The 18,708-nt window shown below is 36.8% G+C and overlaps 1 protein-coding gene across 1 annotated transcript; it reads left to right on the top strand.

Annotated features, from left to right (window-relative positions):
* The first annotated feature begins 845 nt into the window (after positions 1 to 845).
* gpr155a (G protein-coupled receptor 155a) lies at positions 846 to 18,552 on the top strand. Its single transcript, XM_007234859.4, has 16 exons — positions 846 to 1,023; positions 2,228 to 2,723; positions 3,192 to 3,591; positions 5,546 to 5,714; positions 6,183 to 6,338; positions 8,040 to 8,123; positions 8,334 to 8,454; positions 8,773 to 8,857; positions 9,403 to 9,493; positions 9,983 to 10,175; positions 10,302 to 10,397; positions 13,818 to 13,948; positions 14,254 to 14,349; positions 14,485 to 14,549; positions 14,634 to 14,771; positions 15,956 to 18,552. Exons 2-16 carry the CDS (start codon positions 2,294 to 2,296, stop codon positions 16,146 to 16,148), a joined length of 2,448 nt encoding a protein of 815 aa, XP_007234921.3. The 5' UTR covers positions 846 to 1,023; positions 2,228 to 2,293; the 3' UTR covers positions 16,149 to 18,552.
* The last annotated feature ends 156 nt before the right edge of the window (positions 18,553 to 18,708 follow it).

Genomic DNA, 18,708 nt, shown 5'->3' with positions numbered 1-18,708 from the left:
TTTACGATGATTTATTTAACACTTTGCATTTGTTTTATTTAAAAGTTTAAATTTGTCAGAACCCTGATAAAAAAGGACATTGAATAAACGTTCATTTTTGGTAGTAGAACATATTTTAAATTTTGATGTTGAACAATCTTAAAACAACATTTATTTAACATTGCATAAAAGTGGATGATTGAATTTCTCTAAATGTGTCTTTGCAGAAAGTTGAATTATTTTAAAAAGACAGTTTTAATAGTAGCCATATCTGACCTATTTATAACCCAGACCTAACCCAGACCTTGATCTGTTGGCTTTTAATTCTCTTTTAAAACGCTAAATGATCACTAAATATACCTCATACTAGACATTGTTACATATCTGTAAAATGATAATGTTGAAGCACCGGCTGCAGACTGACCTTGAGGTGTCTTTATGAAGAGGTAAGCTAAAAAAATAAAAAAATAAATAAAATAATAATAATAATAATAATAATAATAATAACAATAATAATAATAATGACAGCAGCAATAAACATAAAATAATTATATGAAAAATAATTACATATAATTAAATAATAGTGAAAGAAAGTTTTGATATATTAAAGTATTAGAGTATTATGTTTAGCATAACTATGAAGTATTATCACTATTATTATTGTTATTGTTATTATTATTATTATTTTATTTATTTATTTGTATTATTATTATTAAACTGGCGACAAAAGTCTGTGAGGACTTTTATTTAACCTCATATATTTTGTAATACTCAGGACTTTTATTCTAGCACCACTTGAAACGCCCATGTGCAGTTTGCCGGGGCCCGTCCCCCGCGGCCTGTGATTGGTGGGGTTAAGTTTCTGTCTGATGGTTTAGATCTGGTGAAGAAAACATAGATATATCAGCAGACAGAGTTCGTGCGGTGCCCGGAGGAACCGCTGGGTACTGAGACTCCGAACTCAGTTTATAAGAAATATGAAGCCTTCATTCGCTGTGGATGTTGGAGTGCTGGTGTTGGCTCAGGTCTCGGGGGGTCTGTGAGGTGAGAGATGGGGTTAAACAGAGGGAGAAGTGCGGGGTTGAGATGCGGGGCTCCGCTGCAGTTTCGGGTCAGTGCTGTTCCTGCTAGTTAACTCCAGCTACCGGCTTCAGGAGCGGCGATAAGGGTGAAGTGGGACTCAGGGTTACAGCGGTATATCACGATATTTAAAGATATTTTACTGTAAACAATATTTATCGCACTCTTGTCACATACAGACATAATGCAGCTGATTTTAAATAATACTGCTGTTCAAATATTCTCCCATTACAAGTATGATAGCTAAGATACAGAATTTTCAGAATTTGCTGCACTTGCATGCAGTTACACACGGATTATTACTGGGCATGTAAGAAAATGTTGATATATCAAAGTATTATACTATTATGTTTTTCAACACTCTACTCTGTAAGGATTTTAACAAATAGTTAGTTTGGCAAAAGTGGTAAATTTTGTGTTGAGCTTAATCTCCTAATGTTAAAATGACCGTGTATTCAAATCTTACTTCTGTGTAAACTGTAAAAAACTAATGTTTCTTATACTCTGAATATTAATGCTATGGCAGTTTATCTAAAATTCCTTTGACAATTTGCAGTATATTGCTTTGCTAACTCTAACAGTATATCACAGTATATCAAATTTTAACCTATGTATCACAGTGTGTATTGTATCACCAGGTTCTTGCCAAAACAAAACTCTATCAATTACATTCTCTGTAAAGAAATGTACAGTTGGTCTGTTTGTTTACGATTCACTATATCACAATATATTGCAGTACTGTAAGCAAAGTTTAATTTTATGCAATTATCACAGTGGGACCTAACAACACTAATACAGCAGTGTTTTACAACATTAGAGTACAACACTAATATCCAGTGGCTGGGGTTCAAACACAACACAAAAAGAAACCACTGTCTGAACCCAATCTTTACAGGTTAACTAATAATAAAAAAAAAATCTGTACTGTGTTTTCAGTGTTCAAAAGATAATGTCATATAATAATGGTTTTGATTACATTGCCTATGTCATATTGACAGACTGAATTTTACAACTGAAATATGACTTATAGCAGAACTTGAGACAAACCAGTAACCACCTTTTGTGTTATCATATGTCAATCAGCTGCAAATAATTAATGAAGCATTACTCATTGATTTATTTGAATAGGCAGTACACCTTGCCACTGTGTTGTTTTTTTTTTGTTAAGGCTGGACTGGCTGAAGCCTGGGTGTCCTCTATCAACCTTTAAAACCTGCAGACCAACAACATCAAGATGGGAAATATATCAACCAACACAACCGTGCCCAAAGCAACACCAGGGGATGACCCCTCATCTATCCCCAGTCCTGCCATGTCCATTGATAAACTGTTCCCTGCCCTTCTTGAATGCTTTGGGATCATACTGTGTGGATATGCTGCTGGCCGTATGAACATCATCACATCCACACAAGCCAAAGGCCTGGGGAACTTTGTGTCCAAGTTTGCCCTACCAGCGCTGCTGTTCAAGAACATGGTGCTGCTGGACTTTCATAACGTCATCTGGCCATTTCTCTGGAGCATCCTGGTGGCCAAGCTGTGTGTGTTCTTCATAGTGTGTGTGCTAACTCTGTTGGTGACCAACAAGGAGAGCAGATTCTCCAAAGCAGGACTTTACTCCATATTTGCTACTCAAAGTAATGACTTTGCACTTGGATACCCTATAGGTAAATAAACTGTGTTTATATGCATAACTATCACTTTTGGTTTCCCACCATACAAAGAAAAACCTAAAAGTTACAATTCTGTTTGAAAGAGAGATCTATCTGCCCTTTGTCCAGATGTGCACAAACACTCCTATATTCTGTCATCCTCTGCCTGTGTTGACTCAGGTGGTAGGCCTTGCACCATTCCAATTCTGCGCAGAGCTGCTTAATCCATTTGGCAGCTTGCTTGTTTGGTCCATGGCTAAGAATAGGGTGAACTGATCTGAGGCCAGTGAGTTTTTATATTTATATAGAAAGAACTTTATTGAGGCTAAGAGAAGGTGTAACATAGTAACAGTGGTTTTACATCCCTCTAGAAGCATAATTTCTGATAATTAACACAGGCAAGCATGAGGTTTTCAGTTAAGAGCTGCTTACTGTTCTCTTGAGCTCAAAACTAAAAATGAGATATTTTTTTCTTTTCCACAGTTGAAGCTCTATACAGAAACAACCATCCAGAGTACATGCAGTACATCTACTTGGTAGCTCCAGTTTCCCTTATGGTACTAAATCCCATTGGTTTTGCCTTCTGTGAGGTCCAGAAGAGACGGAGTGAACAAGGGCCGCAACAAAGTAAGCTTCATGTGGTCGGGGTGGTGTTGCTGCAGGTTCTTCGAAACCCCATCGTGTTCATGGTGGTGGTCGGGATTGCCTCACACTTCATACTGGGCCAGAAGATTCCAGGGTTCATGGAGGAGTTTGTGGACGGCTTGGCCAACTCTTTTGGGGGAGCGGCTCTGTTTTATCTGGGTCTGACCATGGTGGGTCAACTGAGGAAGCTGACCAGGTCCACTGTGGTTGCTCTGATATTACTCATTACTGCTAAACTGTGAGTATGTTTTTCAAGGATTGTTAAACATGTTTACACCTACATTCCATATCTCAAACATCTCATGACATGAGGAAAGTTTCTGGAAGTTATTAGTGGTTTTATGTTTGGTTGAAAGGCATTTTTTAATTAATAGGTAATTTTCAGCATTTCAGAGTATGTACAGCTGAATAAATGTACAATAAGTGTTGAAACCGTGTATCATTCGTTCTTTTGATTTTCAATTGAAAATTCAAAATCGGAAAATGTAAAAAACTAATTATTATTTAGTTTTTGAATATAATAGCAAAAACACATACTGGTAACGGCTTGTATTTTCTGATTTTTTTTGATGATCCAAACAAAAATGGGAAATGGAAAAAACAGTGAAGTTAGTGAAAAAGCAGACTCAATTTTGACCTCTGGTCTGTTTTTTTTATTTCCCATTTTTGTTGGATCATCAAATAAAAAACAGAAAATACAAGCTGTTCATATCATATGGAATAGAATAAAAGGTAATGCATAATATCAGCCCATTGTTTAAATAATTTTACTGTTCTACAATATACATTTTCTGATAAATAGATGTAGCTATTTTTTAGGAATGCTTAAACGAGGGATTCATTTTGCTCACATGCTTTAGCCAAAAGTGGCTGCTCTTAAGCTTTCATGAGAAGCGTGACACCGTGTCATGCTCTTTTTTCTTGATGTATACGTATCTAATCTTTATTGATGTGTCGGCTCTTTGTGCAACTTTGCTTGCTTTTGTAAGCAGAGAGAAGCTGTTTGTCTGCTGAAGGACTGAACTGAAGGATTTTTTAATCTTAAGCATGTCTGTTGCTACAGTATTGTGTAATCGACAGCTTTTCGTGTGGGTTAAGGTTAACGGTTTCATTTTTTTCTAGTTCCTGTTCTACTTTTGAAGAATTAGCACAGTTTTTTTTTTTACTTTCAGCATTTTGACCTAGATATGTTGAATTGTAATTTAGCACAATTAAACTCAGTATTATGACATAATCTCAGGACAATCTGTTCTCATGGATTACCTCTCTGTGTGCTGATTCCAGAGTGTTTTGACTCTGTAAATCTGTGTTTTCATTGTTGGTGGTATCTGGCTCCTTTGTGAGTTGATATCTGGCATGTAAGCATTCTCATGGCTACACAGCGAGTTGAAGCCTGTAGCAGAAACATGTTCCTGTCCACAGTCTATAATTTGCTTACATCTGTAGCACTTACATCTATGCCTTTTTGTTATGTCATACAGTTAGGTCTATAAATATTTGGATAGTGACACAAGCTTCATGATTTTGGTTCTGCATGCCACCACTGGATTTGAAATAAAACAAATGAGATTGAAGTGTAGTCTTTCAGGTTTAGTTCAAGGTGCTAAACAAAAATGTCCTATACAGCATTTAGGAATTACCCCCATTGTTCTACAAAACCCACAGACGTCACCAAACACTGGATTTCCTCCTTTATGTTGTTTTGCCAGCCATTTACTGCAGCTGTCTTCAGTTGTTGCTGGTTTGTGGGTCTTTCTCCCTTTAGTTTTGTCTTAAGTGAGTAAAATGCTGCTTGATCGGGCTGAGATCAAGTGATTGACTCTGGTAATTGCAGAAAATTCCTTTTCTGTGCGTTAAAAATCTCTTGTCCATCTGTACTTTTGAAACTCTCTCCAATCAAACTTATTTAAATATTTATGGGCATAACAGTATGTTTTCAGCCTACTAAAGGGAATTTTCCCAGTTGAATAGGATTTATTTAAATAGGGATTTTAGAGACTACTGAGGTAGAACTGTTTAATTTAGAAATTCGGAACAAATATTAGGAATTATAAACCAAGTCAAAGAACATGCTACTTGTGATCTTTGTTTAAGTGAGAAATATGAACTATGGCAGGTGCTCAGTTGCACAGTACATATGTACTGCATAATAACTGTGTGTGTGTGTGTTTGTGTGTTTATAATGTCCTCAGTCTAGTGATGCCACTGATTTGTAGAGGCATGGTGGAGGTTTTGGACACTGGAAATATCAGCTCTCTAAACCACAGCAGTCTATCAAACTACGCTTTCCTGTATGGAGTCTTTCCCACTGCTCCCAGTGTGGCCATTTACGCTGCTCACTACAATATGGAACTGCAGGTGGTAAGTGTCTGAGGCTGCAGATTTCTGAGATTTTTTACACTAAGGCTACATTTAAGCATATATGTTTTATTATTATAATTTTTTTTTTTATATTTTTGATTATGTTACATAACTAACCACAGAACCACAAACGTTAAAGGCATTATTACAAACTATATAAGGCATCACATGTATCACAGCTGAGTTAAAAAGGAAACCTATATAATACCAGTAAATCAAAAATCAAATCATGGTTTGGGGGAAAAACACAGATACTTGGACATTAAATTATACACATTATACATGTTTTTACATTTTCCCAAAACAGTTTTGAAAGAAACAAGAAAAAATACTATAGGTATGCAAGCAGTAAAGTTTTGCATTAAAATGTAATGGCATTACTAACTAATGCCCTATTCAGGTATGACTTTAGCAACCGTGTGACATTACGTGGCAACCTCAGATTGTACCTCACTCTCTATTCCCCAGGTGACCTCAGGGATGGTCATCAGCACCTTCCTGTCTGCTCCCATCATGTATGTCTCTGCCTGGCTGCTGACTATCCCCTGGATGGATCCAAAACCACTAGCATCTGCACTGCAGAATATTAGCTTTAACATCAGTATCGTCAGCCTGTTTGCACTGGTAAGCAGATATTTATACATGCAAACCTTATTGTTCTCTTTTCCTTCCCCTTTGTTCTTGTTTCTGTCATTTTCAGGTTTTGTGCTTCTCTCTTTACTTTCATTGTTCCTTTTTTTTAAAGAGTGTGTAGTCGAAAAACATTCTTATGTAATATTAATGTCTTAAACATCATGTGAGCAGCTCAGTCTGATCTTGGCTTCTGTAGCCAAGTCTAATATTATGGGATTATTCTAAATCAGTGGTGTTGTAATTACTGGGGCAGCAATAACAGGCACTAAACTGTTTCACATTTAAAACCACGTCATGCTGGAGTTGCACCACGACTCTCTCAGATTGTGCGTGTAAAAAGGAAAAGGAATGGCTGTTACGTCTGAATGGCTATAAATGTATGTGTGTGTATATATAATTTATGTTTATTTTATGCTTATTTTTTATTTTAACTCATTTGAAAGGAGCTAAAGTAGCCCCAAAATATCAGTTCTAGCCACAATATTTACGAAACTAATCCTTTTCTTTTCAATATGTTCATTAAACACAGCTTGTTTTAAATAATAATAAAAAGGGTAATGCACTTTTCCAAGAAAGATAAAAGTTAGTATTTATTAATAAGATATGTCACATGATATCAACAGTGACATCATAGTTCTTCTGATCTGTAATAATCTGTAGAGGGTTCGCTCCATTTTTCTACTGTGAGAAGACCTTCCAATGCATTCATGATTATGTGAAAATCACTGCGACTGTACTCAGAACCTATGGACTAACTCCTTAAAACAGGGTTCAATTTGCCTGTGAAAAAAAGGTTAATAAAGTTAATACAATAATATAAGATCAGTATATATTTATAGCACCAACAACACAACATACTGTGCTTTTAAATTGTGCATTTCTACACACAATAACATGTGTGGTAGGTTTGGTATTACAATATTGGCATTTTTAAATCTTAAATATATCGATATTTACAATATTTGCCAGCCCTACTCCAGATCTCAACATCATGGAATATAATTGGGTATACCTGATTGTCAGAGGCCAAAACTGTCAGAGGCAGAAACCTTTAGAAAAATCTTCCCGCAAATGAAAATTAAAAGCTGGATTCCTGAAAAGAAATGATAGAAGATAGGAGAAGTGACTAATAAAGTTATGGGATTGGAACATTTAAGTACTGAAATTTTTTTAGTTTTCTGGTTGCTGAAAAAAAAATCATAGGAAACAAAATAAATGTTGGGTAGACTGCAGTATTTGCATAGTACAGTTATAGATGCAGCACTGGTAAATGTTTCTACTCTGTGTGGTTGTGTGTTTGCTCACCACAGTGGGCCTGCACATCCTTCCTCTTTCTGTTTACTTTGCCCTGCACACACATCAGGAAACTGAAAGGGATTAATAATAAAATTAAAGTGAAATGTAAACTAGTCCACTCCTGAATTGGTAAAGATTGATCCACACTGATGGCACACTCATCACCTGATTTACATATTGACTGATTGTCTTTTGCTGTGTTACACGTGTTACAGTATGAGTGGAGAACTTGTTATGAGTGGAGAACGTGTTACTAAAATAAGGAGCCAGAAACCTGAAATACCTGCATTTCTTCCAGCCTTCAAATATTTTTACAAAGTACAAAGCAGTTACTCTAAAACAGTCTTATTTTTTTCCTTTCATGGAAGATTAATTGTGTTTGTATTTCTGTTGTAGGTGTGGTGTGTTGCTGTCAATATAATGAGTAAAAAAATCCACAGGCTTCCTCATATGTTTACGTTTAACCTGTTTATGGCACAGGTGAGGCAATGGAATGTGTCAGTAGAAATTGCAATAAGTTATTGACATATTTAGTTGAATGGAATTGTTTCCCCAATATGTTTATACTAACAAATATGATTGTATTGTTGTTATATAATGTTAGTTATTATTTATTTTGTTTGTTTTGTTCTCCCCTCCCCCTCCCCCTCCCCTCCACCCCAATGCTGCCACCCCCACCTCAATATGTAGCTGGGAGTGTGTGTAGGTATGATTGCCTGGAACTTTGTGGTAGTAAAGGACAACTTCCTGGGTCAGGTGCTGACCTTTACTCTGCTCTATGGCTCCCTCTACAGTACCTACATATGGCCAGGTAAGACAACATCAAATAATTAACTATACAGATTAACTTTTATTGTTTGGAACATTTATACATTACTCTTTACACTTATGTTTTCACAAACATTACATTCTTTTTAGTTTTAACAGGAATATGATCACAGTTAGTTTAAGTCTCTAAAATTCCCTTCTCTGACCATAGCTTAACATTTTCCCATGCTTGGATTAAGCCTAGTCTTGGGCTGCATTGCAGTGCCAATTATGAATAACTATTGGATTTTTTTTTTTTGGCCTGGGAAATGGTTCTTAGATGTTTTATATTGTTATTTTTGTATTTGATGATTTCTAATAGGGTTGATAGTCCTGTCCCTGTACCTGCTGAGGAGGGACGAGGAGCTGAAGGTGCAGCCTGGATTTATAATGATTGTTGGCTGGGGGTGAGTGCTACTTTATGTTTTGTTTCTTTTCTTTTTTTTTCCTTTCATTTAGAAATGCTACAGCTGCCACACATGCTTGCATTTTCACATGAATGCCTGTTCAGCCTTAGACCCAGAAGTAATTTTAAAGCATTCTTCGGGCACTCTTTGTAAAATGCTTTTAAATGTCATTCAAATGGCATCAGAGACTTTTAAAAGCAATTGAAACCTTCTGCAGCAGAAAGTTTGGGGTTTAGTACATTCTTCTTTTTGACTAAAGTGGTACAGAAGCGGCAGAAAACTGTTCCGGAGTGCTATATCTGTGAATTGTTACATTAATGTACTTGTATGTTCCTGACTTAAATGTTAATGTGACTATTTAATTTAATTTAAGTCATTTTGGTACATTTGCATCCAACATTGATTTAACAGGAAGCAAATAACAAGATTATATTTATATGACAGCAACTTACTTTTTTATAATGTTGTTTCAAAGGGAAGCACAGATGAACAGATACGTACTACCAGTTGTCTTATCTTTGTTGTTTCGTTTCCCCTATTCACAGGCTGCCAGTGTTGGCAATGAGCATCCTCCTCATGGTGGGAGAAAAGATGCCAGATACTATAGATTCAGCTTTCTTCTTTGGCACATCACAGGTAAAGAGGCTTAAGTACTGTTTTAATTCTGAGGAGTTTAATTTATGTATCTATAGTGTGTAATTATAAACTTTAAATCTGATTGTCAGTTATTTGTGTCCCACCCATAAGTCCCATGGATGCTAAAGAATGCTACCTTAAACTTCTAGCTTTACTGTGACTGTGATTTCTGATTTATTAGATATAGAACTAGACCTGGGCAATATATGGATATTTTATTATATTGTGATATATATTCTTATTTATAACTCTAGGTTAACTGTCATTGTACCAGCAGAAGGTATGAGTTATGAATGAAGAACAGAGATTACAGTGCAGTAGGAGGGTTTTTAGGACTTTGATTTACTGATAATAAACACACACAGCTAAATCACAGCTAATTTTGTATAGATTCTACAAACTTCTCATTGAACTGCTGAAAGAAATTGAATAAAAAAAAAAGAATATTAATACCCCTTTGATCCTCTGTCTCCTTCTGTCTGCATGTAGATAGTGTGCACATCCTTAGTGCTATGTGTAGGTATAGGTCTAGCAGGCATCTCTCTCATGCTGCTGAGCAGAGGAACCCAGGACTATCAAGCCCTTGCGCAGGAGCCAATTACCACAGAGGTCCTGATAGCAGAGAACACAGTACAGACCCGATGCACTATAGAACAGCCTTCCATAGAGGACATCAGGACAGGTACTGCATCACATAATTGCTTAAATGTCACAATGTCTAAACTGCATTAGAGAACTGGGTTGCTTTACTGAGGTGGGTAGAATTATGCAGTGGAGAATAATAATTTTGTTTGTGTTCTCTCTTCAGACTGTCAGAATTGTGACTGCAGTTGTGCGCCTGTTCAGTCCGTTCCAAATATGGTTATCAACGGCAGTGTGAATGACTCTGCATCCATACAGACAGGTACACCGCCGCGTTTTATCATGTTGATAATGGCTAAGTGTGTGGTGTTGCTATGGACATCTAAGGGGTGACTATTGTCAGGATTTTAATCAGTCAGTGACGCAACTGTCGCCAAGATAGCAACGTGCCAAATATTTACCTAAACAAACATTACTTGCCGACCACCGCACCCATCAGTGTAGCTATATTAGAAAACACTATCGCTCTTTGAAAGCAGGTGCGCAAGGTGTGAAAATAGGCTGTTTGTGTGATGTAAAATAGCAATAAGCATCACAACACACGCCCCAGGTATGGATTAAGCCTTGTCTATGACTATGTTTCAGTGCCACTTTTGAAAAACAATTGGATTTTTTTTTTTTTTTATTCAAAGATTAGCCTTTTAATAGAAGTCAACCTTAAACACTGGGACAACAATGTAAAAACAACAGCAAATTTGAAATAATGGATACTTTTAAACCAACATTTTTAGGTAAGACCTTAGGACTTAGCTTGGCCTGAACCAAAATAGCAATTCCGAAAGCTGCTGTGAACCACATTCTAGACCAATGGACCAAAATATGGTTAACAGTATTTCAAAGTTAGAAGTAGAGGCTGACTATTATTTGAAAGGTGATGATAAAGAGCTAGTGCTAAAATCTGTTTCCTCGTCACATACATGTGCGTCACACCAGCAATATGAGTGCATCAGATTATTCTGGCGATTACTTCAAATACTGTAAATGCAAATTAGCCTGTATTTATAAACCGGAAAAAAAGTCGTAGGGTATTCTGCCACAGTGATTATGATTTGTGATAAAAAATCAGGGAGTCAGAATTTGGCAACTCATAGACAACATGCTACCTCCGGCACACGCCCTTCTACCAACCCATTACTGGTAGTCTTAATACAGACTTAGCCCACAGAGTAGATAAAGGCAGAACGTAGCATAAGTTATTTGGTCTGCTCACTTAAAAGCAGTGTAAAACCAATTATCTGGACCTTATTGGTTTAAACTTTCTGGTGTCAAAATGTAATAAACAGCAAAAATACATATACAAGGCTTGATTTCATTCTAGTACATTGTATTGTAATGCAGTTTGCTGTGTCCCAAACACACCTTATCTTTAGGTAGATAATTATTGCCTTCTATGATGTGTATAAGGTTGAACACTGGCCACCAATGTGTGTATGAGTAACACAAGATAGCACCTCAGGGATAGTATGGGATCATTGGAAAGTAGTGCTATCCCATGACTTTTGGCATGCTTGAGTGTATTTAGTGTATGTAACATGGTTTCACATAAGCCTGTGTAGGAGATGTTGAACTAGAGCTGGGCAGTATGTAAATATGCTTTTTCATATTGTGATGCGTTTCCTTATCATCAATAAGCTTTAATATACATATCAAGAATATCATCAGAATGCATAAAAATGATATTGTATGTACCAAAATGAAGAAATATATTTTTCATATTTTGCCTGCATCATCCAGCCCTACTGTCATTGTACCTGCAGAATGTATTTGTTCATGAACAAAGAACAGAGATTAGAGTGCAGTAGCTAAGTGTTTTTAGGACTTTGACTTTCTCAAAATAAGCACACAAAGTTGTGCTCTGTATACTGAGAAGCACATACTTAACATCAGTATTTTCATGTATAATAAATGTACGGTATGTTTTCTAAAAACTGATACGAAGGTCTCACTCTAGTACACCTTGTCTCTAGGTAGAAACTGATTCCCTCATGTATCTTCTGTAATTTTTTTTTTTGCATTATAGAGACCTACCCTTTAGCTATATGCATTTTATCTGACATTTCATCTAGGTTTAGGATGTATTTTGTGTAAAATTTTTCTCTTATGTGCTTTTTAAGGGATATTTTGTATTTTATATTATACACAATAGAGGTTAGGTCTCTGTGTGCTGTCTGTCTTCATACTGTGCTTCACTTATCAGCTAATCCCCAAAAGATGTTTGCATGCACTCTGGAATAAGGTCCCACCACAACAGCTGTTACTCAGCAGATGATTAAGCACAGCCAGCTTCACGTGGTGGAGCAAGCTTTGAGTTGTGGGAGATTTCAGAAACACTTAGTGTGGTGTAATTGTGATTTCACTTTAGAGATGATGCTTACATGACATGACACACAAAAAAAAAATTTATATACTTGTCCAGTTAGAAGTAGCTAAAGCATGTATTGCTGTATCATTTGGGGTAATTCACAATTCTCCACATATATGAACACAGTCAACCGAGATGTTACCTGTTGCCATTATTTGCAAAATTTTGTTGCTTGTGGCTAACGAAAAAACTAGCTATTTCTGCTTAATTACATACTAATGTTACCGGGAAGTGAACTGAAGCTATCAAAGAGCTAGCTAACCTTAGCGATGAGCTAGCTAACCTTAGTGACAAGCTAGCTAAAATACTAATGTTACCGAGGAGAGAACTACCGTTAATGACAAGCTAAATTACACACTAATGTTACCTGGAAGACAACTAAAGCTAGCAACGAGCTAGCCAACCTTAGCTATGAGCTAGCTAACCTTAGCTACGAGCTAGCTAACCTTAGCGACAAGTTAAACCACACATTAATGTTATCGGGAAGTGAACTGAAGCTCGCGAAGAGCTAGCTAACCTTAGCAATGGGCTAGCTAACCTTAGTGACAAGCTAGCTAAAATACTAATGTTACCGGGAAGAGAACTAAAGCTAGCAACGAGCTAGCTAACCTTAGCTATGAGCTAGCTAACCTTAGCTACGAGCTAGCTAACCTTAGCGACAAGTTTAACCACACATTAATGTTATCGGGAAGTGAACTGAAGCTCGCGAAGAGCTAGCTAACCTTAGCAATGGGCTAGCTAACCTTAGTGACAAGCTAGCTAAAATACTAATGTTACCGGGAAGAGAACTAAAGCTAGCAACGAGCTAGCTAACCTTAGCTATGAGCTAGCTAACCTTAGCTATGAGCTAGCTAACCTTAGCTATGAGCTAGCTAACCTTAACGACAAGTTAAACCACACATTAATGTTACCGGGAAGTGAACAGAAGCTAGCAAAGAGCTAGCTAACCTTAGCAATGGGCTAGCTAGCCTTAGTGACAAGCTAGCTAAAATACTAATGTTACCGGGGAGAGAACTACCGTTAGTGACAAGCTAAATTACACACTAATGTTACCGGGAAAAGAACTAAAGCTAGCAACGAGCTAGCCAACCTTAGCTATGAGCTAACTAACCTTAGCGACGAGTTAAACTACACATTAATGTTACCAGGAAGAGAACTAAAGCTATCAGTGAGCTGTCTAACCTTAGCCATGAGCTACCTTAGTGACCGGATTTTTCCTGGTCTTGGTCTTGACTTGGACTCGGCTCTAGCGATCTTGACTACAACACTATCATCTACATTGAATTTTGATATTAAGACATTGAAATATGATTTGTGTAGGTCAGTGTGGGAGCTGCTGTGACTCTTCTCAGTGTTTGCTGGTGGAGGAGGAACAGAAGTGGCAGAGTACAGACAGGCAGGTGGCCAGACACGTGCTGCTCTGCCTCCTACTTACTGTCAGTCTCCTTGCTGTAAGTACAAACTGGGTCTCCTTTCATGATTTAATGCTTTAAATGCATTGCAGTGTCTTATTTTGAACATCTTTACTTGACACCAATCATGAAACCAGAGCTTGAGCTCCGATGTCAAATCTAAAATCAAGCATTTCTCTAAGCACTATTACATTTACTTTTCCATTAGCTTTCTTTGTGTTCTTGTACTTAGTTCTGATGTACTTGCTGACTTAGCTCTGTAATCAGTGGGTGGAAATACTCTTATCTCGAAAACAAGTCACTCATTCATGCTTCTTTAACCCACATTTGTGTGTGTTCTCTAGAATCTCTCCAGCTGCCTCTGGTGGCTCCTCAGCACAGTTCCAGGAAGACTCTACTTAGAGCTCCAGTTCTTCTGTGCTGTAGTCAACTTTGGACAGGTAAGGATAATATATTGCCTCAGCAAGGGTGCAACAGTTGACAGCATTGCTCTTGCTGTATTTTTTGCATCGGAGCAAAAATATGGACTGACTAAGGAGTGCTGTATTAATACTGTATCTGTTGTGTCTTCATAGGGTTTCTTATGCTTTGGGATATTTGGCCTTGACAAACATTTCATTATTCTACCATTTAAAAAGAGGTAATTTTATTGACAGCTTTATGTTTTTGTAAAGGAGGTTTACAATTTTGCTTCAGTGAGTAATTAGTACTTTTTTGGATTTAGGTTAGCCAATCTGAGGCGGGCACATGGTCGGGAGGCAGCAGGCCAAGCAGATGTGTCTGACGAGATTAGACTGACCTGCAATCAGTTTCTTAAATACCACAAAGAACAGTGTGTACAAGACATTGTCCATAAAAAGAAGTAAGTGTTTGTCACAATTTTTTCACTTGTCACTTGGGCTGGGCAATAAAATGAACATATTGATATGTCCTATGCAAGATTTAAAAATATATATCGTATTAAACCATATGTCCCGAAAACTGTTTATTTGGGTGAGTAAAGTGCTTCCGTTCATTTACAGTAAGCTTAGATTTCCAATATTTTTAAAAGCAGCACTAACCGTGATTAGTTGTGGTTAGCAGTGCTTATCACTAGTAAATGTCGCTCGACAGCACTACACTTAGGAACCCTGAGTGTTCCGTTAAGCCAGGCTACTATAAGCTAGGGGTTCGTTTCACGTAGCTTGTTTAAACACGGTAAACAGGTTAACGGCTAATTCTAATACTACTCCAGCCTCTGTGTTGTAAAAACTTTACTGAAACTGCTTTTATAACGCTTTACTTTAATGGAGTGGCTTAACTACTCCTTGCAACCTGACCGGTAGAATTCATAAATAAGACACAGTCAAATTTTGGGAAAATTAAAGTATTTAAGTGTGCCTTATAGTGCAAAATATACAATGATCTTGTATTACCATTAGTGTGGAAATGTTGAGACACCAAATCTGAATCTAGTGTTGTGTAAATTATTGTAGAAACATTGCATTCTCAAACCACATAATCCAGTTCAATTTATTGAGTCAGTGAAACACCACCAAGAGGGCAAATGTCTTATGTTTATTATTAAAAATATGCATTACATAGATACACTGACTGATGTTGTACTAATTAAATACCCAGCATGTTATGTTTCTGGCATTGCAAATAAATCCTAATACTATAACATCATTTTTCATTTTCACTATGTAATTTCTCTTAAATAGCATGAGATGTTTTTTTAGTCATATTGCTCAGCCATACTTATGTTTGTGTTTTATTTAATTAATTAATTAATTAATTAATTTTTCTTTCTGATGTCTGTCAGGTGCAAATGTGCCTACATGTTTCCTCATTTGAGCTGCTGGCTTTCATTTTTTTTTTTTTTAACAGTATTGATTTTCTTCAAACTGAACCACAGTTTTGACCTATGTCTTCCTGTTGTACATTCCTCTATATTCTGTTATGTCTGCTTGTGCTCCAGTTTCTACACCTCTAATCTTCTGTCTGGTCTGGCTGTAGATCCTCTGTCTAAGCGTCTGGTTGACCCTCTTATGTTCTTCTCTGCAGGTGTGGGAAGCGAAGTGTAGCGGAGACCTTTCTGGGCAGTGAAATGGTACAGTGGCTGCAGACTGTTGGACTGGCCAGTGACCAGGGGGAGGCGCTATTGTACGGGTCACGTCTGTTGGAGGGTGGAGTCATCCACCATATTACTCATGATTTTGGATTCCTGGATGACATCCTGCACTACCGTTTCACATAAAATGCAACTAATCTCTAAAGGTTTTATTTGCATTAAGCCAATGTGCAAGTTCAGGTTCTGAGTTCCATGGGCAGAACACCTGATCCTAACCTGCTATGTTCTAGTGGCTTGAGAGTAGGTTTCACTGGGTTTACAGTGTTTTTTTTTGGAAATAAAACCTCCTAACTTATGAAGTATTGAATGAAAAAGGGATGGAAAGATTAACTCTGCTGCTTACACAAACTAAACGATGCACTGCATGCCTTATCCCAACATGCACAGCACTACTGTGCTCTGAATATTTCACATGTAAATACAGAAAGTTGAAGCTACAAGAGCTTCAAATATGAATGAGGGTAATGAGCACTTAGCATACAAGATATGTTACAAGAATGCACTTAAAAGTCATGCAGGAACAGGTACTCCTTCCTCCATGGCCTGAACACTCCTCATACAGAGTGGTGCAGCATGTCCTAGGTGGTGTCGCAGGCACACAGCTGAATGTAAAACTCATGGTGTTCATCCAGGTCAGCTCAAATACATTCTGTGTCTTTATATAGTCTCTTATATAGGAATTCACAAGGTTGGTCATTTCATAATATTAATAATTCTGTTAATAAGTTCATACTTGTTAATGGATAGGTAACCTATTGGCTATATTAACAGGCTAATATACTTTTATAAATATTTGCTTGGAACAAATAATAAAATATGCTTCTGTTTGCATCACTGATTTCCTTTCATCAGATCAAAATGTTTGTGCCTATACAGAGTCTACCTGTGTTTCTTAACCCTGGCCCTGGACGTACCCTGCCCTGTACATTTTAGTGCTTTTCCTGTTCCAACACACTTGATTTACTCATTAGCATGCCATTTCAGAATTGCAGGGAGTCCACTAAAATGCAAACCTGCACTAACTCTGCAAGGCAGAGTTGTGAAACACTGGAGTCTACCATATACATCCATCATAAAAAAAGCTATTCAGAGGGAAATGTCAGTTTGCAATTGTATTTGATAAGAAGATAATGGTTATCAGAAACAAATGTTTGAAAAAAATAGTCTGATCATAGCAATATTTCAAAATCTACACCTGTATATGTAATGTGTAACACAGTTGTAACGTCTGGTGTCATGGTGCAATTTGTACGATGCCAAATAATTACAATAATAAGGTCCTGCTACCAGTGGCCCTACCTTTTCTGAATGCACACACTGTGCCCTTTTCCAGTAGGAAAATGCTCATCTGCATGCTGCTGCTGTCACAAGAGCTAGCCTCAGATGCAGCCACATCACCAGACCAGATCGCTGACTGAAAATGTGTGTGGGATGCTTTTGAATGTGCTATCAACACACCAACCATACAGCAACATCTGCAGGAACTTTGTGAGAATATTTAAGATACTTTATTACATTATGGATTATTGCAGGACACCATTAGGAACCTCTACAATTCCATGCCAGGATGTCTTGCGTTACACCTGTGGTAAACACTTCTTCTGTATGTGTAACTCAAAATGTAACTTAAATATTGCCCACAACAATCTAAATGTTTAATCATTTATTGTTCCTGGCACCTTTAACTTTCCTTCTGAACAGCATTGTAAGCTGACATTTCCTCCTTTGGTGCAGCTAATTTTTGATGATTGTATATGTAAATAAAGCTTGTTTAAAATTTGATTTATAAATGTGCTTCTGAAGCCATTTATAAATGTCTATGCAAAAAAATATATGCATATAAAAAGCAAAGAAGAAATGTTAGAAGAATAACTCTATGCACAACAACATTTAAGCAACTGTGATGCACTGTATGTGATCTTAGTATGTGATCCAACCTGTTACCCTATAATGTACTAATTCTTTAAGCTAAGGGCGGAAATCTGTTTAGAAGATTTTCATGTTGTTGCTGTCATGCAAAAAACTTGTATCTTCATAAAGGCAGGGAAAAAATTCTAAACTTTCAGTGGAAGTCAATATGAAATTATATTATTTAAATCAAGATTATAAATCATATAAAAGCATTTATGTTTCTCATTCACCATGACCTTTTACCTCAATGTAAAGATTAACTGCCAGATTCAAACTTTTGTAAAATGGTGAAAACTGACAAAAATGGTGATGCAAGGTTTTTTGTAAGACTGCAATGATTTAAATTAACCAAAATAAATAAAACTGATTCCCAGCCTTAGCTGAGCTCAGGCAGCACGTCAGAGCCTCAGACGGTCAGGTAGTCTGACACTAACACTGTGTAACTCCAGCTTATGTTGAAATGCTCTCTGTGAGAAACTTATTTGCAAAGAGATTTATTTTTTTGTTACTTTATTTTATTCATCATAGCATACCGTTTAATCTTTTTTTTTTTACATTGTTACATTTGCCATGACAACTGTTCAGTAAATAAACTATTTCTTTAAGTGCTCTTCTATTATATTATATCTCCATTTGTTCATTTATTTAGGACTGAGTGCCCTTAAATCAGATTTCTTATACATAAAAATGATTAATCTGTTTCAACAATTTGTTTCAACATTTGTTGCTGATTACTGATGATTTTCCCCCTCCAGAGTGTCCTAATCTGGAACAG

The sequence above is a fragment of the Astyanax mexicanus genome, chromosome 11 (genome assembly GCF_023375975.1).
Source record: "Astyanax mexicanus isolate ESR-SI-001 chromosome 11, AstMex3_surface, whole genome shotgun sequence".
Classification (NCBI taxonomy): domain Eukaryota; kingdom Metazoa; phylum Chordata; class Actinopteri; order Characiformes; family Acestrorhamphidae; genus Astyanax; species Astyanax mexicanus.
The sequence above is the reverse complement of the archived record's forward strand: the minus strand, read 5'-3'. Positions and strand labels throughout refer to the sequence as shown.

Bases quoted from the DNA above. Each gene is read 5' to 3' on its own strand.
- gpr155a (XM_007234859.4), top strand. From the start codon at position 2,294: ATGGGAAATATATCAACCAACACAACCGTGCCCAAAGCAACACCAGGG. The intron at 8,455-8,772 runs GTAAGACAACAT...GATTTCTAATAG, and splicing joins CAGTACCTACATATGGCCAG to GGTTGATAGTCCTGTCCCTG. The intron at 10,176-10,301 runs GTACTGCATCAC...TTCTCTCTTCAG, and splicing joins CATAGAGGACATCAGGACAG to ACTGTCAGAATTGTGACTGC.